This window comes from Oryx dammah, unplaced genomic scaffold, assembly GCF_014754425.2.
Source record: "Oryx dammah isolate SB20612 unplaced genomic scaffold, SCBI_Odam_1.1 HiC_scaffold_9, whole genome shotgun sequence".
Taxonomy (NCBI): domain Eukaryota; kingdom Metazoa; phylum Chordata; class Mammalia; order Artiodactyla; family Bovidae; genus Oryx; species Oryx dammah.
Genome location: NW_024070193.1, coordinates 15,563,627 through 15,589,716, shown reverse-complemented (window position 1 = coordinate 15,589,716; position 26,090 = coordinate 15,563,627). Strand labels below are relative to the sequence as shown.

Genomic DNA, 26,090 nt, shown 5'->3' with positions numbered 1-26,090 from the left:
CTAGGAAGGCAAGGTTGGACTAATATTTGTATATCAATCAATGTTATTTACATTAGCATGATAAAGGAGAAAAATTAATATAATTTCAGTGAATGTGGAGAAAGCATTTGATAAATGTAACATTCATTCATGCTAAAAAAAAAGCTTTTATCAAACTTAGAAGGAGAAGATTTTCTAATCTGATTAAGAGATAGCTATAAGAAAAACTTGAGCAAGTATCATATTTAATGGTAAAATATTTAAAGTGTTTATGATATAAGGAACAAGGCAAGAATGCTTATTACTATCACTTTTCCTCAACAATATTCTGGATATCCTGGGTATAAGAATTGTAAAGGAAGAAATAAAATCCTTTTATTCACAGGCACGATAAGTGTGTGTGTAAAAAATGTGAATCCATATATAGACTACTAGATTAGTAAATGAACTTGAACAGCTGGTCACTGTATAAACGTGAATCATCTACATACCAGTCACAATTATGAAATGAAATTTAAGAAACAATGTAATTTAGGATGGTATTAAAAAACCCCAAATATCTAAGAACAAATCTAACAATGGTGAACAAGACCTAATTATAATAGATCGTAGAAAACATAATTACATGTGGAATAACAAAAAATTTGAAGCAAATGAAATAGCTATCAACAGTGCAGTGGATGAATAAATAGTGAAATATTCATACAGTGAAATGATATTTGGCAAGAGAAGGACCAAGCTATTGCTTCATGTAACAACATCATTAAATACCCCCAAAACAGTGTGGAAGGAAGCCAGACACAAAAGAACACACACAATTTGATTCTGTTTATTTGTGTTCCCAAAATAGGCAAAAGTAATCAATGGTGTTAGATGTCTGCATAGTGGTTAATCTGGAGGAAGAAGGAGGGTGTGGAGGTTGGGTGAGGGCTTGAACAAAGCATCTGGAGTAGAAGTAATATTCTGTTTCATGAAATGATTTGTATGTAACCGGGTGTGTTTGCTTTAATCATAATTCATTCTGAAAACCTATGATTTGGCTACTTTCCTATGAATAGTGTACCTTAGTTAAAAAATTCATTGAAAAATGAAAAAGTAAACAGTAAAAACAAAAAAATGCTATTAAAAATTGGGTAAAGGATTTGAATAAGCATTTCTCCAATGAAAACATACAAATGGCCAATAAGGACATGAAAAGATGTCCAATGTGATTTGTCAAAGGGAAATGTAAATCTAAGTGGCAGTTAGATACAACTTATCCCCTGCCCCCATGATGGCTAAGATAAAAAGACAAGAAATGTTGAGATGTGGAAAAGCCAGACCCTCATATGTTGATGATAGGGATGTAAAATAGTTCTGTCCCTTTTAAAAAACTATTTGGCAGTTCTTCAAGATGTTAAACATAGTTATCAGACATACCCAACCAAACTAAAAACATGTTCACACAAAAAACTATCCCTACATGTTCATATTACAATTATTGGTAATAGTCAAAAGTCTGAAACAAGCCAAATGTTCCTTATCTTGTATGAAGAAACAAAATGTGGCATAACTGTAGTGAAATGTTATTTAGCAGTGAAAAAGAAATGAAAGATTCAGTTCAGTTCAGTTGCTTAGTGGTGTCCGACTCTATGTGACCCTATGAATCACAGCACACCAGGCCTCTCTGTCCATCAGCAACTCCCGAAGTTCACTCAAACTCATGACCATCGAGGCGGTAATGCCATCCAGCCATCTCATCCTCTGGCGTCCCCTTCTCCTCCTGCCCCCAATCCATCACAGCATCAGGGTCTTTCCCAACGAGTCAACTCTTCGCATGAGGTGGCCAAAGTATTGGAGTTTCTGCTTTAGCATCAGTCCTTCCAATGAACACCCAGGACTGATCTCCTTTAGGATGGACTGGTTGGATCTCCTTGCAGTCCAAGGGACTCTCAAGAGTCTTCTCCAACACCACAGTTCAAAAGCATCAATTCTTCAGTGCTCAGCTTTCTTCACAGTCCAACTCTCACATCCATACATGACCACTGGAAAAAACATGGCCTTGACTAGATGGACCTTTGTTAGCAAAGTAATATCTCTGCTTTTCAATATGCTATCTAGGTTGGTCATAACTTTCCTTCCAAGGAGTAAGCGTCTTTTAATTTCATGGCTGCAGTCACCATCTGCAGTGATTTTGGAGCCCCCCAAAATAAAGTCTGACACTGTTTCCACTGTTTCCCCATCTATTTCCCATGAAGTGATGGGACCAGATGCCATGATATTAGTTTTCTGAATGTTGAGCTTTAGGCCAACTTTTTCACTCTCCTCTTTCACTTTCATCAAGAGGCTTTTTAGTTCCTCTTCACTTTCTGCCATAAGGGTGGTGTCATCTGCATATCTGAGGTTATTGATATTTCTCCCGGCAATCTTGATTCCAGCTTGTGTTTCTTCCAGTCCAGCGTTTCTCATGATGTACTCTGCATATAAGTTAAATAAGCAGGGTGACAATATACAGCCTTGACATATTCCTTTCTAATTTGGAACCAGTTTGTTGTTCCATGTCCAGTTCTAACTGTTGCTTCCTGACCTGCATACAGGTTTCTCAAGAGGCAGGTCAGGTGGTCTGGTATTCCTATCTCTTTCAGAATTTTCCACACTTTATTGTGATCCACACAGTCAAAGGCTTTGGCATAGTCAATAAAGCAGAAATAGATATTTTTCTAGAACTCTCTTGCTTTTTCCATGATCCCGTGGATGTTGGCAATTTGATCTGATACATGCTAAAACATTGATGAACCTTGAAACATTATGCTAAATGAAAGAAGCCTTCTGCAAAAGGACACATCTTGTATGATTCCATATATATATATATATATATATATATATATATATGAACTGTCCAATATAGGCAACTCTATAGAAATAGAAAGTAGATTAGTGGTTTCTATCAAGAGATAGAAAGTAGATTAGGAACTAGGGGGAGAGGAGAAACAGTTGTGACTACTAATATGTACAGCAGTTTGGGGTGATGAAAGTATTCTGGAATTAGTTGGTGGTGATGGTTACATAAAGCACTGAACTGTACACTTTAAAGGAGTGAATTTTATGGTATATATATTATATATCAATAAAGCTATTGCTAAAAAGTGAAGATATTACAAACAAAAGGATCAATAACTTTGATTACTCAAAGATTAAAATATAAAATGAACTATAGAATAACCGACTAGGCGATGCATTTCTGAGGTTTATGGTTAGTTAGTTTAGTCGCTCAGTCGTGTCCGACTCTTTGCGAGCCCATGATTTGCAGCACGCCAGGCCTTCCTGTCCATCACCATCTCCCGGAGTTCACTCAGACTCACGTCCACCAAGTCCGGGATGCCATCCAGCCATCTCATCCTGGGTCGTCCCCTTCTCCTCCTGCCCCCAATCCCTCCCAGCATCAGAGTCTTTTCCATTGAGTCAACCCTTTGCATGAGGTGGCCAAAGTACTGGAGCTTCAGCTTTAGCATCATTCCTTCCAAAGAAATCCCAGGGTTGATCTCCTTCAGAATGGACTGGTTGGATCTCCTTGCAGTCCAAGGGACTCTCAAGAGTCTTCTCCAACACCACAGTTCAAAAGCATCAATTCTTCGGTGCTCAGCCTTCTTCACAGTCCAACTCTCACATCCATACATGACCACAGGAAAAACCATAGCCTTGACTAGACGGACCTTAGTCAGCAAAGTAATGTCTCTGCTTTTGAATATACTATCTAGGTTGGTCATAACTTTTGTTCCAAGTAGTAAGCATCTTTTAATTTCATGGCTGCAGTCACCATCTGCAGTGATTTTGGAGCCCCCCAAAATAAAGTCTGCCACTGTTTCTACTGTTTCCCCATCTATTTCCCATGAGGTGATGGGACTGGATGCCATGATCTTCGTTTTCTGAATGTTGAGTTTTAAGCCAATTTTTTCACTCTCCTCTTTCACTTTCATCAAGAGGCTTTTTAGTTCCTCTTCATTTTCTGCCATAAGGGTGGTGTCATCTGCATATCTGAGGTTATTGATATTTCTCCCGGCAATCTTGATTCCAGCTTGTGTTTCTTCCAGTCCAGCGTTTCTCACGATGTACTCTGCATAGAAGTTAAATAAGCAGGGTGACAATATACAGCCTTGACGTACTCCTTTTCCTATTTGGAACCAGTCTGTTGTTCCATGTCCAGTTCTAACTGTTGCTTCCTGACCTGCATACAGATTTGTCAGGAGGCAGGTTAGGTGGTGAGGTTTATGGTAGTTAGTTTTAATAAAGAGGTTATATTTATTAGTTAGAAACAAAAGTTTGGGGAAAATAATGTACCATTAATTCTAGAGATTCTTGACATTAATTCTAGAAGGGGAGATTATATAGGATTTTTTCTTCTTTTGCTCCCTGTATTCTTATGTTTTCAATAATGTGCATTCATCATATAGGGATGATCAGGAATTATTATTTAGGAAAAACAGCAATAAGTTTTTTGAAAGGGATTCAGGATTGGGTACATGTGTACACCTGTGGTGTATTCATGTTGATGTATGGCAAAACCAATACAGTATTGTAAAGTAAAATAAAAAAATAAAAATTAAAAAAAAGAAAAATCATCTATCAAAAATCTTAAACAGTTTCTTCTGATTTCTTTTGCTGAACTGAAGACTCCAAAGTGGAGAAGGTTATATTATAAATGGAATTTGAGAATCTCATTCTGCCACTTATTGTTTCTCCGAAATCCAGCTTCCCTTCTGTGAAATGGAACCATGATACCAGGCTTCGTAGAGTTGTGATGGGGATTAAAATGGATTAAGGCATGGGAAAATCCTGGCATACATTAGATACTCAAGGAAATCTCTGCTTGTCCATCTAGTCCTTTTCAGTCTGGAAATGGAATTTTACCTGTAAAAAAGGGGAGGTACCTTTGAGCAAGGACCACTGGAGAGAAAGAATTTAACAAGCTTATTTCAGGCAGAGTCTTAGCTCTGCATACACACACACTTTACATGTGGAAAGATTTTAAAAGTATCTTTGAAATGAGAAATCAGTAGAGAAAAAACAGTAACTCCCAGTAGGCCTGTGGTATAATAAATGATCTGGGACTTTGTTGGGCCCTTGGCAAGTCACTTGTCCCCTCTGGCTCTCATATTCTTATTTGGCAAATGAAAGGATTGAACAAACTGTCCTGCTTTAAAAATTCTACCAAATCTGAAGGATTGGTGACTGGCAATTTGGACTCTCAAAGGGCCTGCCTGGGGAGTCTGAATTGACAAGGCATTCTTGCAGTTTAAAACTTTGCTTTGTTTGCTCCCTCGTGGCCACCTCTGCCCAGTCCAGCAGCCCCTGCCTTCTCCCTTGTTGGTGCTCAGGTTCCCAGCTTATTGTTTATTTAGGGACTGCAATTTCCTTATTGGCGTGTGCCCTCCTCCAGCAGAGTTGAGAAGTCAACCACAGGCCTCAAGTGAACCCCCCTTCAAGTTTCAGTAATGATAGTGTACCAGCCATCTCATGCCTCATCCCTAAGGCATGGTCCAGTTTCCACATCCCTCAGGCCACGCTGGTGACTTGGGGTGGCCTGAATTCCTCTGCTGCCTGTTGCTTTTTCCATGAGATAAGCGTTTTGAATGTAGAAGGATTTGTGCTATGTTTTGGAGATCCTTAGAATGAGGTCTCAAACCAGGACTATTGGGGACTTCAGGGAAGTGTTAAAAGAAATGGAAGAGCAAGTTCAGGTTCTAGAAAGCCAGAAGGAGAACTTCTTCACCTGATCTTTTTCCAAAGAGAGTTGGAAGAGAACAGAGGTGTCAGGTGTCCATCTTTGTATTACTCTCTGAAATGCATTCATAGTTTTGCAAAGTAGTATTTCACTGAATTTCTGGGAAATCAGCCCTGTTTGTATTCAGATGTTTGTGAAAGATAACATAGATCCATTCTTGGGAGGGCAGGCTGCAGACATCGAGGGGCTACCTTTGTCATCTGGAAGCAGTTTCTTAAACTTCTTCCTCCTTTTCTTCTCTTTCCAGCATCGTCATTATTTTCTTTTGACCTTGCTCTGTGATCTTTAAAGGCTAAAAGTACTATGTGGAAGAAAGAACCAAAATAGACTTGCTTCTAGGTGGTTGACTGTCTCAATCCAGTCTTTCCTGAGATTATCCCAGGGACAGCAAGGTCCCAGTGTGGCTTCCTCACTCCTAGTCAAGGGAAGTTTTATGGAAGGAACCATTCTAGTTTATGAAAGATTTTTTTTTTAAGAATGATTAGAAATGAAAATTCAGGTGATACAAAGAAATGCTTCATGAAGTCTTATCATGAAGCAGACAGTCTCCATTTGGAGAACTGCAAAATAGGGTGGAAGGTAGGAAACTTTCCCAGGATAAGGAATAAAGAACAAGAAGGAGAGAAAAAAAAAACTATCTGATTTGCTAGGACCTCATAGTCCACCTTGTTTGAAGTAACGATAAATAAGGAAATAAGTATACAGTTGGGTTAGTGTTTGGGGATTGGCTGACTGGATATACTATGTTTCTGGTCCAGTAGAACATTAACAGGGACATGAAAGTTAACGTATTTTGATTTGTTGATGTGGCACCCTGTTGAGCCCAGAAAGTTATTTCAACAAAAGAGAAAATCTTAGGCAAGTTAATTATCTTTTGTAGGTATTGTGACCTATAAAATGGGTAAAATAAATACTTACTTCATAGGGTTATGGGCAAGACCAAATGAGATTTTCTAGCACAGTGCTTGTCTTAATTAATAATACACATGAGCTGATGTTGTTATTAATATTAATTTCATTTTAAAAAACCAGAATGGAGAAACTTTGTTTGCTTCTGTCCTGTGCTATTCCTTTCTGTATATTCAGATAATCCAAATATATTTATATTTTAACATAAATGGGAAAGAAAACATAGATTAAAAAGAAAATCTTTTGATTTTTCCCCCCTAACCTGAGAAACTTATAAATAAATACTGATTTTTGTGTCATCCCATCCTTAAAGGGAATGTCCTTGGAGGCCAAGTCATTGTTAAACACAGGCACAACCACAACAAAAAAACAGTTTCTGATGCACCCAGTCCACAGGTTGGTACTGGAGAGGCTCTATATTAGTTTGTGGCACAGACTTATGGATACAGTTTTGAATTAACCATTGCTCCCTTCCATGCATTGGAAATATAAGAAACTTTCAATATTAATTAAAGCAGCTTTGTATGTAGGCATAGGTATAGCTATAATGATTGTAAAATACTGAAATACTTCTGTGGTTATCCCAAACCCTCAGAGTATGTTTCCCACTCTAGCTCTTACCCTCAAATTCAGCAAAGAGTTATCCCATACTTCCGCAGAGACTCCAAGACCTGGTTGCAGTGGTCCAGGTGGCAGCTGTTCTGGTTGGTCCTTGCCCTGTGCAGTATTGCTGTTGACTGTCTCCGCAATCACCCCGACTTAAAACACTGGGATTCAGTTTCCAGTTATAACACAACTCCATTGAAACTGCCCTCATGTCACCAGTAATACTCTAATTTTTTTCTTAGCCTTTAGTGTCTTCAAATCTTTGTTTGACCTTCTTTCTTTCTTGAAACTTCACTTGCTAATTTTCTGCAACTTTTTCCATCATTTCCATAACTTTTTCTTTTTTCACCTATCTTTCCTCTGGCAGTTATGCTGTTGGTTTTTCTATACTTAATTCTCAACTATATCTGAGAATTCTCTCACTGCTAGGCAAATGACCCATCATCCCTACTGTCTCAACTTCCATTTTAGCTTTTGTTTTTGTTCAGTCGCTCAGTTGTGTTTGACTCTTGGCAACCCCACGGACTGCAGTGCGCCAGGCTGCCCTGTCCTTCACCATCGCTAAGACCTTGCTCAAACTCATGTCCATCAAGTCGGTGATGCCATCCAACCATCTCGTCTTCTGTCATCCCCTTTTCCTCCTGCCTTCAATCTTGCCTAGCTTCAGGATCTTTCCAGTGAGTCAGTTCTTCACATCAGGTGGCCAAAGTATTGGAGCTTCAGCTTCAGTATCAGTTCTTCCAATGAATATTCAGGACTGATTTCCTTTAGGATTGACTGGTTGGATCTCCTTGCAGGGCAATCTCTTGATATCTTGATGAGATCTCTTGATCTCATCTCTCTCTCCTTGATAGTCCAAGGGACTCTCAAGAGTCTTCTCCAACACCACAGTTCAAAAGCTTCAATTCTTCAACACTCAGCTTTCTTTATAGTGCAACTCTCACATCCATACATGACTCCTGTAAAAACCATAGCTTTACTATACACACCATTATCAGCAAAGTAATGTCTTTGCTTTTTAATACACTGTCTAGGTTTGTCAGAGCTTTTCTTCCAAGGAGCAAGCATCTTACTTTCATGGCTGCAGTCGCCATCTGCAGTGATTTTGGAGTCCAGGACAATGAAGTGTCTCACTGTTTCCATTGTTTCTCCATCTATTTGCCGTAAAGTGATGGGACTGGATGCCATGATCTTAGTTTTTTGGACATTGAGTTTTAAGTAAGCTTTTTCACTCTCTTTGACCTTCATCAAGAGGCTCTTTAGTTGCTCTTTGCTTTCTGCTATGAGTGGTGTCATCTGTGTATCTAAGGTTATTGATAATTCTCCCCACAATCTTGATTCCAGCTTATGTTTCATCCAGCCCGGCATTTCACATGATGTTCTCTGCATGCAGGTTAAATAGGCAGGATGACAGTAAACAACCTTGATGCACTGCTTCCCAGTTTTGAACCAGTCTTCTGTTTCATGTCCTGTTCTAACTGTTGCTTCTTGATCTGCATACAGATTTCTCAGGAGACAGGTAAGATCATCTGCTATTCCCATCTCTTGAAGAATTTTCCACAGTTTGTTGTGATCTACATAGTCAAAGCCTTTGGTGTAAGTGAATAAAGCAGAAGTAGAGGTTTTTCTGGAACTCTTGCTTTTTCTATGATCCAGTGGATGTTGGCAATTTGATCTCTGGTTCCTCTACCTTCTCTAGCCTCACTTGGAGAATTTTGAGCATTGCTTTGCTAGCATGTGAGATGAGTGCAATTGTGTGTTAGTTTGAACATCCTTTGGCATTGCCTTTATTTGGGATTGAAATGAAAACTGAGGTTTTTATTATTAACTTCTCCAAGGTCATCTTTTTGCATTCTTTTTACCAGCTTATAAATAATTCCCAGTCAGAATCAAGTATACACTCTTAGCTTGATTCTGAAGAGTGCTTATCATTCATCTCCATCTTTCTTTCATTTCCTACTCCAATGCAACTAAAAGTGATCCATTATTTTTAATCAGTCCTGTCTTACTCCTCCTTGATACATATTCCATGCATGCATGCTCAGTCATATCCAACTCTTTGCAACCCCATGGACTGTAGCCCACCATATTCTGCCATACATGGAATTTTCCTGGCAAGAATATTGTAGTGGGTTGCCATTTCCTACTCCAGAGGATCTTCCCAACCCAGGGATTGAACCCATGTCTCCTGCATTGGCAGGTGGATTCTTTACCACTATGCCACCTGGGAATCCCTACATAGTCCATACTTGTTCTCTTATTCCTTTAACTTATATTAATTAAAATTTAATTTCTGACTTCTCTGTGTTCTTACACAGGGCTATATCTAACTATATTTTGGTGTTATCTTTTGCACTATTTCTTGTATATTATGCTTTCTAGTTACAAGTGACTGAAACTCTGCTATTGTATTTTAATATTCTGAAGAGTGTATGATTCAGATGTAGCTGTATCTTGCTGTTCAAATGATGTTATAAGTGCCCCATTATTTAGGCAGATTCTTACTACATGGTATCAAAGAAGACATCAACCAGCCACAGACCCCCCCATATTTTTCTTATCATTCATAATCTAGAAAAGGAGAGGTCCTTGATTTTGTCAGTTCCCTCAAAGAACTCTGTTTGGCCTTGATGGCTTAATGAGTTCACCCCTGGATCATTCAGTCTCCAGAGGTGGTGCTTGTCACCAAAGGTCAGACTGGAAAATCCCACTAAAACCACAGGGAGTTGGGGCGATGTAGTTCCCAAAAGGGGAAGAAGTTGAGCAGATAGTTAAAAAGAGATAGATGCTACAGCTAGAAAGAGGAAGGAAGGGAATATTGATAGAGGACCTACTGTGTGGTAGGTATTATTCTGGAAGATGTGCATCTTGTCTCTCGTTTTATTCTCATCACAACCTCAGGTTATTATAGGATTAGCAAGGTTAGGAATATAGTCATTAAGGTGGATTGAAAATAGATGCTCCAGTCTTCTACATGTGTATCTCACAGAACTGGGAGTGGATAGGGACTTACTATACTGTTGGTGGCCTATAACAGCAACCCTTTATTCTCCTGAGGGAGTTCCATGATAGATACTTTGCATGCATTACAGAACACTTGTAATTTTCATGACCTGCTCTTGAGCATGGTCTTATTTAAGGGGAGCTCGGTGTTTTGCCCGAAGGCATAAAGATCTGAAGCAGGATTTGCACTCAGGTTTGTGACTCTCTAAGGGTTAGTTGGATTGTTTTATTTTAGCTCTGTTTGTTAGACACGAGTCTGTTAACCTCCACAACAAATTAATACATGGAGACGAAAACCTCAGAGGTCACAGTGTGTCCATCAAGAACCACTAGCAATGCATCTTCTCCCTGAGGGTCATTAGTAATGTGCCCAGAGACAGTACAGCAGAATGATGCATTCCTAGGGTGTGGATTTCATGAAGAATGAGTCAGAAGTACGCCAGTGAGACCATGAAAAGAAGCATCAAAGCACCCAAACTGCTTTTACTTTGATCTAGCCCAACCTGATTCTGTGCTTGTACATTTTGTTCTAAAGAGTTAGATACCATCTGAATAAACAGACAAACAAGAAAACAACATAAAAAAAACAGCATGTCCCTTGTCATCTTCTAATCTAGGTCATCATCTTTGTATGATTTGATAAGGCTCAGGAAGAAGAGTTTTTGAAATTTTGTTTTTTCCCCTAACATACCTTAGGCCCACGTTGACTTCTTTCTGGAGTACTTAACTTGGGCTCACATAACCACGGTGAACCCCATACAATAAATCCTTCAAAAAGCAGGGCATTACTCAGATAACTGAACTGAAGACTGCTCAGTTATGTTTGCAGCTACAACTAGATGATTTTTAAAAGTTAAGCCTTCAAGAGCCTCTGTGGTATTCAGTAATAATAGTCTAGAATTTTATTCTAAATAAAGTGTAATGTAATTATGTAAGGATGTTTCCTGAACATTAGATCACATCTTCTCTTTAAACCATCCGGCCCTATTTTTGTTGATTAATGTCCGTAGACTGTTATGTGATCACAGAGAGTTCCATGCTCTTTAAAAAAGAAAACAACAAACCCTTTTATTTTCTTTCTTGACCAGATATTAAAATGAAACTAGTAATCCTTCCTGTAATTGAAAGGAAAGCACATTGTGACACGCAGCAATAACATAATTGTTACTTTTTGTGACTAAATGATACTGCTTTTTTGATGTTCCACCCACTCACCATTTCAGTGTTCACAGTTCCTAGACAGGAATTGAAATCTGTTTCTTGGAGTTTAAGAGGAACATAATGTTTGACAAACACAAAAAGGATAATAAAGGCATCCTTACTGGCAAATTTACTCCAGAAAGTTTACTCCTAGAGTTGTTGTACATTTTGGCCAAATTTGATATCTTTGGAGAATAGCTTCATGTTTTTCTAAATGTGCTTGACCAGTAAAGTTGTTCTTGTCTCTTTTGCATTGATTAGTCTTGTCCTTTGTATATGCTGGACACCTAAAGTCATTTAAAATACCCAAGTCACACAAGGACCTTATGAAAGTGCAGATTCAGATTCAGTAATTGTGGCCTGAGATTCTGCATTTCTAAAAAGCTCCCAAGTGATGTCCGTGCTATTGTCTGTAGACTACACTGTGTAACAAGGATATAGACTGCGCTCCATGGTAGAGAGGGAAGGGTGCCCATGTATCTTGTTCATATCTACTGGTATCTCACACATCTGGTAAGGTGCCTGCTACCCAGTAGATGCTCAGTATGCATTTGTTGAATGACTGAGAGAACTTCTTGTATCTAAATTTACTTTCAACTATAGCAGACATGTCCTAGAAAAATCCAAAGATTATATATATCCAAAGATGTTATATATATATAATAAATCAGAGATGAAATAAATTTATTTTAGTCTTTCCACCTGACATTTATCCTCACTGCTATGGTCCCTGCACTCGTGTGCTTGCTAGTATTCATGGCTGATTCCAGAATTACCAGGCTGGGCCCATTGGGTAGGTGATTGCTAGGGGTTCACTTCCAGTGATTTATTGTTTGCCCATTAGAAGGGTGTCCCTGGTGGCTCAGATAGTAAAGAATCTGCCTGCAATGCAGGAGACCCAGGTTTGATCCCTGGGTCGGGAAGATCCACTGGAGAAGGGCTAGGCTACCCACTCCGGTATTCTTGAGCTTCCCTTGTGGCTCAGCTGGCAAAGAATCTGCCTGCAATGTTGGAGACCTGGGTTTGATCCCTGGGTTGGGAAGATCCCCTGGAGAAGGGAAAGGCTGCCCACTCCAGTATTCTGGCTTGGAGAATCCCATGGACAGAGGAGCCTGGCGGACTTCAGTCCATGGGGTCACAAAGAGTTGGTCCTCAGATAACTATTTTGCATCTTTTGGATGGTGGATATAAAATAGTCTTGGACATGTATCTTTCAGTAGGAGTTATGATCTGTATGTATAAAATAAAGTATCATTACAAGTATTTTATGAGTATGTGGAAAGAAATGACTTTAAGAGCTATTCAATTCAGACATTTTTTTTCTAACTCATGGGGAATGAAGCAAACACATTTCAGTTGTTTTTAGCCCCTCACAGAAATGTCTCCCCCTCTCCATTCCTGCAATCTTTAACAAAAATATATTATAAAAGCAAAACAATTTCATGCTTTTCCTATCCCAAGACTATTTGAAAAATGTCACCTGAGATACGGAGTGGCAAGTTCAGGGAGCATGGGACTCTGCCTGTTTTCTCACTGCTCAGGGCTCAGAGCAGGCTCTCAGTAAATGACTTGAGTGGCAGAAGCTGACAAGGTGATGTGAATAGTTAAGCCCTCAATTATTTTAAGTTGGAGGTAATCCTGGCAAGTTTTCTTTTGAAGAATCCAAATCATTGTTTTGACTCTTTTCTTCAGTATATAACCCTGAGCTTAACGTGATCATTAAAGTTCTATTTTTTCCCCCAAGAATTGACTTCTAGAGTAATAACACTGGAAAAATCAAAGGAAATAGAATGCTTTGCTGTAGGACCTTGCAGAATGATTAATGCTAATATGCATTGGGAATCCCCAATAATCATTTCTCAAACTTACTTGACCCTGCAGACCCCTTTTCACAGAGCATTTGGTTTCTGTGAACTTCAGGAAAAGCTGTTTCTATTTCACTTTCTCCATCTCTAAGGAAGGCCTAGAATTATCTGCTTTGAGTGCTTGCTTCTTTGTGAAACACAATCTAGATGAGTATTTGAAAATCCCTTCATAAATTATTTTAAAATATCCATTATAGATAATATGTAAAGATATTCTGATGAAGATTCTTTGGTGATTGAGAATAAAATATTGCCCTACCTTCTAAAATTCCACTTTGAAGATGCCACAGCATATGTCTTCACTTAAGTTTTTTTCTCTCTGTTGTACACCAGTGCTTGAGTTACTGAGCACGTGCATTTTGTATCTGTTTTGAAAGTGAAAGTTATGTCCGAATCTTTGCAACCCTATGGACCATACAGTCCATGCACTTCTCCAGGCCAGAATACTGGAGTGGGTTGCCTTTCCCTTCTCCAGGGGATCTTCCCAACCCAGGAATTGAACCGGGGTCTCCTGAATTGCAGGCTGATTCTTTACCAACTGAGCTATCAGGAAAGCCCTCTGTTTTGAAAGGCAATGTTTATGTACCACATTGAGCCGTATCAGGACATGTGAGGTACTTTTCTTCCATAGTCTTCCTTAAATATATGTTTTTTAGTGATTTATCTTAGTTTTAGAGATTTTTGAAAAAGAAAAAAAAATTGTTCTCTTTGAGTTCCTGAAACTGAAGCAGTGGGGCAGCTGTAACCATGGCAGTCATTTTCTTTGCCTTAATTTTTCATGCTTATACTTTCTCATGTCTTTCTCTGGCTCAGCATTTTGAATATCTTCTTGGGCAGAATCAATGCACCATCTAATATGTTTGTATTTTGCATCTTTTCTCTTCCCTAGATCTTGCTGATATTCTTCCATCTCCTTTTCTCCATGCTTGTGATTTTGGTTATGAGTTCTTGAAATAGACTTCGTACTGTAAGAACAGAAATATCAATAAGGACAGAAAAATAGATCTTTATTAAAGTAACTTCTACAATATCCATTTCTCTTTCATCTGTTTTCTTTCATTACTTTCTTTTGATATTCTTGGACATCTGTGATTAAAAGAAATAAGTTTGGGAGGAAAAAGAGGCTGCTTAATTTAAAAAAATTAGTAAAAGTTAAAATATTATTTTAAAAATGTGTTTTACTAATTTGGTGAAATTTTAACTCAGATATGTATAGATCAAAAGGATTTTCTGTGTTTCTATGTGACTTCACTCTGATCTATCTTCAGCAACGTGTAATTTTTAAAAGTCCAGTGAAAAGCTCCTTTTTTTAAAATTTTATTTTATTTATTTTTTTAAATTAAATTTTAATTTTTACTTTATTTTACTTTACAATACTGTATTGGTTTTGCCATACATTGACATGAATCCACCACGGGTGTACATGTGTTCCCAAATATGAACCCCCTTCCCACCTCCCTCCCCATAACATCTCTCTGGGTCATCCCCGTGCACCAGCCCCAAGCATCCTGTATCCTGCATCGGACATAGACTGGCGATTCATTTCTTACATGATAGTATACATGTTTCAGTGTCATTCTCCCAAATCATCCCACCCTCTCCCTCTCCCTCAGAGTCCAAAAGTCTGCTCTACACATCTGTGTCTCTTTTGCTGTCTCGCATACAGGGTCATCATTGCCATCTTTCTAAATTCCATATATATGTGTTAGTATACTGTATTGGTGTTTTTCTTTCTGGCTTACTTCACTCTGTATAATCGGCTCCAGTTTCATCCATCTCATTAGAACTGATTCAAATGTATTCTTTTTAATGGCTGAGTAATACTCCATTGTGTTTATGTACCACAGCTTTCTTATCCATTCATCTGCTGATGGACATCTAGGTTGTTTCCATGTCCTGGCTATTATAAACAGTGCTGCGATGAACATTGGGGTACATGTGTCTCTTTCAATTCTGGTTTCCTCGGTGTGTATGCCCAGCAGTGGGATTGCTGGGTCATAAGGCAGTTCTATTTGCAATTTTTTAAGGAATCTCCACACTGTTCTCCATAGTGGCTGTACTAGTTTGCATTCCCACCAATAGTGTAAGAGGGTTCCCTTTTCTCCACACCCTCTCCAGCATTTATTGCTTGCTGACTTTTGGATCGCAGCCATTCTGACTGGTGTGAAGTGGTACCTCATTGTGGTTTTGATTTGCATTTCTCTAATAATGAGTGATGTTGAGCATCTTTTCATGTGTTTATTAGCCAGCTCCTTTTAACCCATTTTGAAGTTAGCAGTTGTGGTAACTGCTAACTAAACTCTTAGAAGTTGACTGAGAGGAAAGCTGAGGGTTTCTTTTCCCCTTGCCTACATGATTGAGATGAAATTTTAACATGCTTCCAAGAAATAAAATTTAAACTATGGGACTACAAAGTATATTTCAGTACACACATATATTTATATGTGTATAAATATGTGTATAAAGGCTTTCCTAGTAGCTCAGACGGTAAAGCATCTGCCTACAATGCGGGAGACCTGGGTTTGATCCCTGGGTCAGGAAGATCCCCTGGAGAAGGAAATGGCAACCCACTCCAGTATTCATGCCTGGAAAATCCCATGGACCAAGGAGCCTAGTGGGCTACAGTCCATGGGGTTGCAAAGAGTCAGACACGACTAAGCGACTTCACTTCATACTTATGTATAAATACATAGGTATACATTTAAATATGTGTACACATGTATACATATAAATATGTCAGTTTAGACTTGAATCTGAAATCAAAGGAGATTTTATATTAAAAAGCAGGAATGTTGAATATTTCTTTCATACTTAACTTACAGGTAAATTCTTGTAAAAATTGTACTTAGATATTAGTAAATGCTGAAAAAATTGTATCTCAGTAAAGAGCAGAAATCTACATTAATGTTTTAATAGATTAATGGTTAATGTTTTAATACATATCTTTATGTTTTAAAGAAATAATATAGTCTTTCATGGGAGGTAAATAAAATAGTTAATAGTGGGTATATTTGAGTGATGAGATTGGGGTGGATATCATAATTATCTATGTGACTTTTCAAGCTTTCTATAATGAGCATGTCTTAATTTTATAGTCAGAAAAAATGTCGATTTAAAATGACTCACATTTATTTATCGGAGAAGGCAATGGCACCCCACTCCAGTACTCTTGCCTGGAGAATCCCAGGGATAGGGGAGCCTGGTTGGCTGCCGTCTATGGGGTCACACAGAGTCGGACACGACTGAAGTGACTTAGCAGCAGCAGCAGTGGCATTTCTTTATAAAAGCTCTTATGAACTTGTAAAAGTTCTTTTTCCATAGCCTTTTCATTATTGCTGCTCTTTTTATCTACAGAGTTAGCATAGCTTAGAATTCAAATGAATCACTATGAAGGACTCCCTACATTTATCAGCTTGGCCTGCTATAAGAAAATACCACAGGCTGAGTGGCTTAAAAAACAGAAATTTATTTTCTTGCAGTTCTGGAGGCTGGAAGTCTGAGATTAGGATGCCAGCATGGTTGGATTCCTGTGAGAATCCTGGCTTTCAGACAGTCACCCTCTTGCTCTGTTCTCATACGGCAGAGAGAGAAAACAAGCTCTCTAGTATCTCTTCTTATGAGGATGCTAAGCCCATCATGAGGGTTCCATACTCATGACTCCTTCTAATCCTGGTTACCTCCCAAAGGCCTCCTCTCCAAATATGATCACATTAGGGATTAGAGCTTCAACATATAAATTTTGGAGGCATCTAGACATTTAGTCTCTAACATTCTCCTCACTCAAATTGGCAGTATACAAGATTACCAGATATGCATCTAACATTGAAAAAGATTTGCAGGCCATAAATAAAAACATGATAGTTATCATTAGATGATAGAAATGTAGGGAATTTTCTCCATTTTTTGTGAATTTCAAGTTTATTACTTTTATAACTGAAAAGATACAATAAACACTATTTTAAAAGGAAAATGAAATGCTACAGAATGGAATGTAATATTCCATAATAATGCTGCAAATTTCAAAATCATTTTCTTTCATCTTCTTGCATTTTTTTTTCTTTTTAAGAATTAATAAGTGTCTTCAGCACTTAGAGCACCAGGTATGGGAACACAGTGGAGCTCAGTAAGCTGCTGCTGCTGGTTCTCATTTTTCTCCTTTTAACAGTGATGGCAATGTTCATGATAATGAAACATGCTATTGGGCATGTAATATAGGAAAGTAAAATAGAAAGTAGCTACAAAATCAGGACAGACATAATTGTTAAAGTTATTTCTGAGTTGTTATAAATAGAATAGCCCATTCATTGTCTTTACTTTTAGAACTCTTTAGTTTCTTAGATTCTAAAAAAATGAGTTGGTAAAAAAAAAATGAGTTAGTGGCTCATTTTTCATTAACTTCCAATTGCAAATGTAATATAACTTCCTTGAATCTACACAATAAAATGGCAGGGAGATAGTGACAGTGAGAAGACTTGATGTCAAACTTCCAGTGTGTTTTGAATGAAGCACTGATTTGAATTTAATACCTGAGGTTGAGGAACTGTTTTTCCCTCTATAATGCATCTCCTCTCTCCTCTCCTCTCTTTCTAAGAATGGTTCTCTTTCTAATGCATCATTTCTTATTATGCTCTACCTTGTGTGTAGAATCTGTCATTTCCTTCTTTAAAGAAAATTACCTATGATTTGTCCTCAATTAACCCCACATTTGAGTGTAATATTTCTAGTGTTTTTTTTAACTCTGTAAATCAATAGGTTAGAAATGCCCTTCAAGATAGTGATTTTTTCTTTTTTGTCACACAGGAAACTGTCTGCTTGCCAAGTAAATCATGATGTGATATATTATTTCCAGTTGCTATAAATTTTCAATATTTAGTGTGTCAGTCATACTAGGTTATGATTCAGTTATTTAATTTCACTTATGTCTGTATTTTAGATGAGAATCCTTTCCCCCATTAGTAGATTTTAATTTCCTTCTCTTTCACAGTCAAATTCCAAGCATGCCTTATAAAACTAGCCACAAAATACACACATGAACAAACCGTTTTTGTGTGTACAAGTAGACTCAAAAATATTCACTAGTAAACTATCTCTAAAATTATAAATTTGTCTTCTTAAATGTCATTTTTGTTTTTAACACTTTAGATCACTTTTATCACTATTTCTTTATTAATTTGATTGCTAGATATGCAACAAACATATCTAGGTAACTCTCTGTCTTGCATTGACATAAGCTGTTTATTGGGAGCTTAAAAAATAATCTCACAAGTGATCTTCAGAGGTGAACAAAGCAAATTGTTCTGAATTCAGGGCTGTGTGTACACCATAGTTAATCTATTACTATTGAATAAATTGCTTTCTGAAATTGTTTTGATAATATTGGAAAAGCAATTTTCTTTCCCTCTTTTTTTTTTTTTTTTTTTAACCAACAGGACACAAAAATCGCTTCATTGGAGCGAAACATAAGGGATCTTGAGGATGAGATCCAGATGTTAAAAGCCAATGGTGTGTTGAACACTGAGGACCGTGAAGAAGAGATAAAACAAATAGAGGTTTACAAAAGTCACTCCAAGTTCATGAAAACCAAGGTATGTATAGTCCAAAGTTATAAACTTTTATATTCTTAATGTGACTGGAAAGTTATGGTTTATATACATACTTTCCCCAAATACTCACATAATCTGCTTTATGTGATATATGAAATATATGGACAATAAAGAAGAATGAGGAAAATTTTTAGTTCAAAAGCATAGATACCAGAAAAATCAGGTAAAACTTTTGGTAGAATTTCTACTTACTAAGGGGTTCTGGATTTTCTAATGAGTTCTTTCAGTGTCCCTCTGTCTTGGGAATTAACATTTATTTTTAATAGTCTTCGCTCTCCAAATTTCCTGAGATTTCATAAGTTTGCTATTTTTAAAAGTTTCTATCTTTGCCAAATTTCTGGCCCATCCCTGGAAGGTGATGGTCTTAAAAGGTGTTAATCTTGCAAGCCAATTTAACTGATTTCAGTGGTATGAAGATATTTTGGTTTTAATATAGTATTTGACAGAACTTATTTTGAGTCCCAATGCTATCATTTGCTGAAAATATTCAATCTCTGTGAGCCTCAGTTTCTTCATCCATGAAATACTGATAAGAAAAAGAAAAATACCTTTATCATCGGGTCGCTTTGACAGTTCCAGGAGGTTATGCATTTAAAATACTTATTTCCTTGACTGATCTCTAGAAAGCATTCAGTCATGTGAGTCATTGTTGTTGAGTGTTATTATTGTTACCTATTGCTGTGGAATATTTATGGAATATTATTATAGTAATCATTTCCATTACTTTTTATCAATATTGCTAGTTTTAAAGAATTTGGCTTGTATTTTTCAAAATGAAACTTTGAGTTGCAATGGACAAATCACCTAAAAATCTATTCTTTTTATATATGCAGAATTATTTAATATCTGAGCAGCCCAACTGGCCTTTAGAGACTTTGAAATACTTTTATTTTTTCCTCTATTTAAGCCATTTTATTTTTGAAAACAATAACCACACCAATTAAAATTACTTTTTTTCTACCACTTCCTCTTAAGTACCCCTGTTCTTATTCTAGGTTTTGCTGTTTGTTGCCTTATAAAATGCAGCAGAGTTGAGTGATGCACACTTCTGTGAGAAGGCAGTAGGAAGTTGAGAGGATAACTGCTTAAATCATGGTTATGATTTTTATCAGTTGTGAAATACATGGATAGTCTTTGCAGAGAATTTGCAAAATTACAGGAGAGAAATAATATGTAGTGTTTACTTTACTCTGTATGTGTGTGTACGTGTGTTTCTCTAGGAAAAACAAAAACCATGCTATACTTCTGTCAACTTCCATCTGTAAGTTAATGTTGAGATTTTGACTAAAAATTTTCATCAAGGAGTGGAGATATGAGAAGGAGAATGTCCTGTATATTTGAATGTAACCGCTTGCTTTTAATGATGGCCACAAAATGCAGAGCAGGTTTCCTTGCTAAGTCCTCCCTTCTGGTTTCTTTTTGCAGTCCTTTCCTCTTAGAGAGTTGAGCTGACATGCCACAAGCACAGTAGTAGGGTGGCCTGCAGACAATGGCCAGATCACTCCAGGAATGAAGACCAGATGTACAGATCTGAGTGAATCCATGAAGATTGGGGGAAATGATTGTTTTGGCTCAAACTTTTCCTCCCCACCCTATACTGTCATATATCAGTGGAAGATAGTTCAAGCCAGTTGTACAACTGAAAATGCCTTGAAATTTGTAAACTCTGTCCCTTAATATAGATTGTGTCCCAGTGAATAAAACATGTATATGGTCTTCAGGAAGCAAGTGTTGGCCTTTATTAGCCCACAGTTTTCTGAGGCACCATCAATCCTTGAGCTAGTTTTAACTTTTAATGGTTAGTTACTTTCAAGGGTTCCCAGAGTGGTCAAGTCGGAAGGATGTTCAAGGAGAGAAAAGGAGTTGGGTGAAAAGAGTGCAGGCTGAAGACTGAAGTAGACTCTGGCAGATTTCTAACCTGCCCTTGATAGCTGCATGACCTTCAGGAGTGACTTAAGTCAGTCAGCTACACTTTCCTCATCTATGAAGTGGGGGCAGCACTGCAAAACTTAGAGAGTGACTCAAAATGTTAAATGAAATTCTGTAGTTAAAGCCCCTGAGTCAAAAAAGTAGGCAATGACTATATCCATTATTATTGAAGAAATATAATCAAATATATTAATAATTTTAGTAAGTGCAAAGAGGAACTAAGGAGCCTCTTGATGAAGGTGAAGGAGGAGAGTGAAAAAGCTGGCTTAAAGCTTAACATTCATAAAACTAAGATTATGGCATCTGGTCCCATCACTTCATGGCAAATAGATGGGGAAACAGTGAAAGCAGTGACAGATTTTTTTCTTCTCAGGCTCCAAAGTCACAGCAGCTGGTGAAATTAGAAGATGCTTGCTTCTTGATAGGAAAGCTATGACAAACCTAGACAGCATATTAAAAAGCAGAAACATCACCTTGCTGACAAAAGTCCTTGTAGTCAAAGCTATGGTCTTTCCAGTAGTCATGTACAGATGTGAGAGTTGGACCATAAAGAAGGCTGAGCACTGAAGAATTGATGCTTTCGAACTGTGGTGCTGAAGAAGACTGCTGATAGTCCCTTGGACAGCAAGGAGATCAAACCAGTCAATCCTAAAGGATTGGGCTTCCCTGGTGGCTCAGCTGGTAAAAAATCTGCCTGGAATGCAGGAGACCTGGGAGACCTGGGTTCAACCCCTGGGTTGGGAAGATCCTCTGGAGAAGGGAACAGATACCCACTCCAGTATTCTGGCCTGGAGGATTCCATGGACAGTATAGTCCATGGAGTCACAAAGAGTCAGACATGACTGAGTGACTTTCACTTTCCCAAAGGAAATCAACCCCAAATACTCATCAGAAGGACTGATGCTGAAGCTCCAATACTTTGGCCACCTGATGCAAAGAACTGACTGATTGGAAAAGACCTGATTATGGGAAAGATCGAAGGCAGGAGGAGAAGGGGACGATAGAAGATGAGATGGTTGGATGGCAATACCAACTCGATGGACGTGTGTTTGAGCAAGCTCCGGGAGTTTGTGATGGAAAGGGAAACCTGGTATGCTGCTGTCCATGGGGTCATAAATAGTTGGGACTCGACTGAGTGACTGAACTGAACTGAAAATTGAATTGCTAGTGTACTTCATGGTCCATTGTAGCCTATTTGGATAACTTTTCTACAAAGTTTGTATGAATGTGTTGCTTGTGAACATCGCAGATATCTGAGGAGTTAATTTGTGCAATAGTTGTTGACACACATTGACAAGGAGACTGTTTAGTGTCACCACTGGAGTTTCTTGAATTCTTTTGTTTATATGCAGGATTATATGGATAAAGCTTTCAATGGTGGATTTTGAGTTCTGAGGTCCCCAAAGGGGCACTAAAAGTTGTGCATGTTCAAAATATTTCCCATTTCCCAATACTTACCACTTAGTTGGGAAAGTAAGAAATGTACTCAAAACACCACCCTGAAGACTTGATGGGAGGAGAGTTCATTTCTGGCTGGAATAATGCAAGTTGTGCAAGGTTAAAGTTAGTGTTTTGTTTTTTGTTTTGGTCAAAATAATCAGATTGGTAAAACTACAGTGATAGGTCTGGGGAAGATTGCCAACTCAAATCTATGTCTGAGCATACCTAGAAGGATATGTGAAAATACCATTCTATCCCCAATTCTATACAGTTAAGGAAGTAGGAAGAACTCAAGTCTATATGAAATTACAGACTTTTTCAAAAAATAAATATTACATTTAAATTGCAAAAATCTAGAGATTCTGAAATGTATTTGGGAAATGGAAATGTAATTGTTAAACTCATTTGGTTTACTGAAGCAGTGGTAGAAATGGCAATCATAAGGTGATTTTGGATCCCATCTAGCAGAAAATGGTAAGTTTAATGCAGGGACAGATGACTTCAGAAACTGTTGTTTTAATAGTTCACAAAGACTCAGAGTCATGGTAGAGGAACATTTCAGAAATTCTTATGAAATGCTGCACAAGGAGGGGACTAGAACTCTTTGAAACTAAATCTGAAAACTGCAGCTGTATATTGTTACTTCTGCCTGTGGCTTGTAATGAATATATAGAAAGCTTTTAAGACTGCCCTTTCTTTTACCAGGTCTTCTGGAGAGGCATCTTCAGGGTTTACGAAGGTGCCAGGCTTGGCAGTGCCCACTGATCTATTACTTTAATAGAGGTCTAAATGTGTTCTGTCTTAATTACTTGGAAGCTTACTTTTTTTTAATTAGAAAAAAGATTTTAAAAGTTTTAAAGTCAACCTAATCATTAAAAAATAGCTCCTAGAGTATCTATGTTCTCATTTGCTTATATTTTTGAAATTTTAGCTGAAAAGTACTTTCGTGATCCATTGGTGATACAATTAACTCAGCACTTGATTCCTTGTCATTAGCAGGGCTTAATCTCAATCAATCTCAATTTCTGTGTGTAACTATTTGCTCCAAATAGATAATCGCTATCATCGTTTAGTCGCTAAGTCATGTCCGACTCTTGCAACCCTATGGACTGTGGCCTGCCAGGCTCCTCTGTCCATGGGATTCTCCAGGCAAGAATACTGGAGTGGGTTGGCATTTCCTTCCCTAGAAATATATAATAAAGGCAGCTAATAGTGATATATACAGACTCATTTTCAGAGATAGAAGCATATTGAAATAATTTTAAATGTTTCAGTGAAAAATTGACATTGTTGTTCAGTCACTAAGTTTTGTCTTAATCTTTCAGACCTCATGGACTACATCACGCCAGGTTCCCATGCCCTTCAGTATCTCCTGGAGTTTGCTCAAATTCATGTCCATTGAATCAGTGATGCTATCTAACCATCTCATCCTCCGCCATCCCCTTCTCCTTTTACCTTCAATCTTTCCCAGCATCAGGGTTTTTTTTTCCAATGTGTCAGCTCTGCTTCAGGTGGCCAAAGTATTGGAGCTTCCACATTAGCTGAGAGTTTGATATAGAAACAATGTTGTGGTATGCAAAGTGAGTGCTGCTTGGATTAATTATTAAAATGAGTAAAGACAGGAGGTTGGAGGGAAAGGAAGTATTTTAAGTAGTCCCATGAAATAGCATGTGCTTCCATTTTGTTGCTGAGCAGATGACTAGGACTGGTAGGGCCTCTTGCAAGCTTTGTGATTATGAAGTAGCAGCGAAGACCTAAATTGCTTTTATAAATATGATATCATAAATAGCCATGGTGCAGCCATGAAATTCAAAGACGCTTACTCCTTGGAAGAAAAGTTATGACCAACCTAGATAGCATATTCAAAAGCAGAGACATGACTTGCTGACTGAAGTCCATCTAGTCAAGGCTATGGTTTTCCAGTGGTCATGTATGGATGTGAGAGTTGGACTGTGAAGGAGGCTGAGCACCAAAGAATTGATGCTTTTGAACTGTGGTGTTGGAGAAGACTCTTGAGAGTCCCTTGGACTGCAAGCAGATCCAACCAGTCCATTCTGAAGGAGATCAGCCCTGGGATTTCTTTGGAAGGAATGATGCTAAAGCTGAAACTCCAGTACTTTGTCCACCTCATGGGAAGAGTTGACTCATTGGAAAAGCCTCTGATGCTGGGAGGGATTGGGGGCAGGAGGGGAAGGGGACGACCGAGGATGAGATGGCTGGATGGCATCACTGACTCGATGGACATGAGTCTGAGTGAACTCCAGGAGTTGGTGATGGACAGGGAGGTCTGGCGTGCTGCAATTCATGGGGTCGCAAAGAGTCAGACACGACTGAGCAACTGAAATGAACTGAACTGAACATTTTTGAAATAGTAGAAGGTGAATTTCAAAAATGGAAAGGCAGAGTTTAGAATTGCAACTTGTGCAAAGCCTGGGATACCAGACATAGTCAGTCAGGATGAAAAGACATGCATCTTTCAAGCCCTCTGGCACATGCATGTTGTCCCTGAGAACTGAGACTCTGGGAGACCTCCCAAGCTGTACAACTCTCCCCTGTTGGAAAGTCCAATTTCTACCCATACTCACAAGGTTTAGAGGAATCAAACTGTGAGGGCAGAATGTAAGAGGCTATGAAAAGCATGAGTTACCTTCAGCAGCATTGTTAAGGCTTTAAGAATGGAATGTACCATATAAATAATTGTTTTCCTACTATGGAAAGAATGGTGGCATCCCCTGCTGTATACAAGACTTTGTTCCTAGTCTCGCACATTTTTCATCTACTGACCCCAGTACTTCTCTGTTAGCCACCCCCTCTGGAGAGTTTGCCAAAGATGCCATTCTGCTGTCTTAGATCTCCTCCTTTATTCTCAATTTGTAACACATTTTCATATTAACCTCTGACGAATTACAAACCTCATAACCCAAACTGCATGATAATAAGCACATCACTTTCTAGACGTGAGGGCCATATCTGCAGTGAAAAAGAAGCTGTTTTCCTTGGCGGAGTAGGTTTTATTGGTGTTAGTTGTGTCACAGATGTAAGTTGTGGAAGAACTTTCAGACGAGATGAAGTGTGCCTGATGTCCACATGGACTTCATATAAAGCATGTGATGTAATTCCGATTGGTTTTTTTTCTTCCCATCATGGAGACAGACCTTCCCCAGCCTCAGTTCTCATGTATGTTCGATTGCATCACTTTCCATTTTTATTGAGTTTATGGCTATAAAAGAATCCAAGGCATATTTTTATGGAAGGATATGATTTTTTTACCCCACAACTATATTCCCCTTAGAAAAACTTTTTTTCCTGTTATTGTCTGCATAAAATATTTAAAATTTACCTCACAGCAGTGATAGTCTGCAAGTTATTTAAAGCAACTGCCTATTAATATTTATAGACTGAGATAGTTTTATCATTATCAGTCTATTTTTATTGAATGAAGTAGCTATATGTAGAACCTGCCGTGTCTTCCTTCCTATTAAATACCATTCCATTGATGTTAATTTCTTTCACATTCCCCTCTCAATACCCCACTCCCATATGAGATTTCTACTCCGATATTTGTAGACGTTAGCACTAATCAGCTTTTTTTCTTTACTATAAATATCATCATTGTTTCGGCATGTAGAGTTGAAAGTTTTGTGAGTTTTATTTTCAGACGAATCAGTTTCATATGTTGAATCAACTATATACTGTAATGTCAACTATTCCTTGAATAGTTGCTGATCACAAAAGATTTAATTCATTTTATAATTTTCTCTTTTCCCTCATTTTATTTATATTCTGTTTTTGTGT

At 38.0% G+C, this 26,090-nt stretch overlaps 1 protein-coding gene across 6 annotated transcripts in view; it reads left to right on the top strand.

Moving 5' to 3' along the window:
- ERC2 (ELKS/RAB6-interacting/CAST family member 2) overlaps positions 1-26,090 on the top strand; it is a 900,269-nt gene that overhangs the window by 313,569 nt on the left and 560,610 nt on the right. For all 6 annotated transcript variants that reach the window (XM_040246394.1, XM_040246393.1, XM_040246396.1 and 3 more), the window contains exon 5: positions 18,753-18,908. In XM_040246394.1, the coding sequence (XP_040102328.1) occupies positions 18,753-18,908 (156 nt within the window). The remainder of the gene's footprint in view (positions 1-18,752; positions 18,909-26,090) is intronic.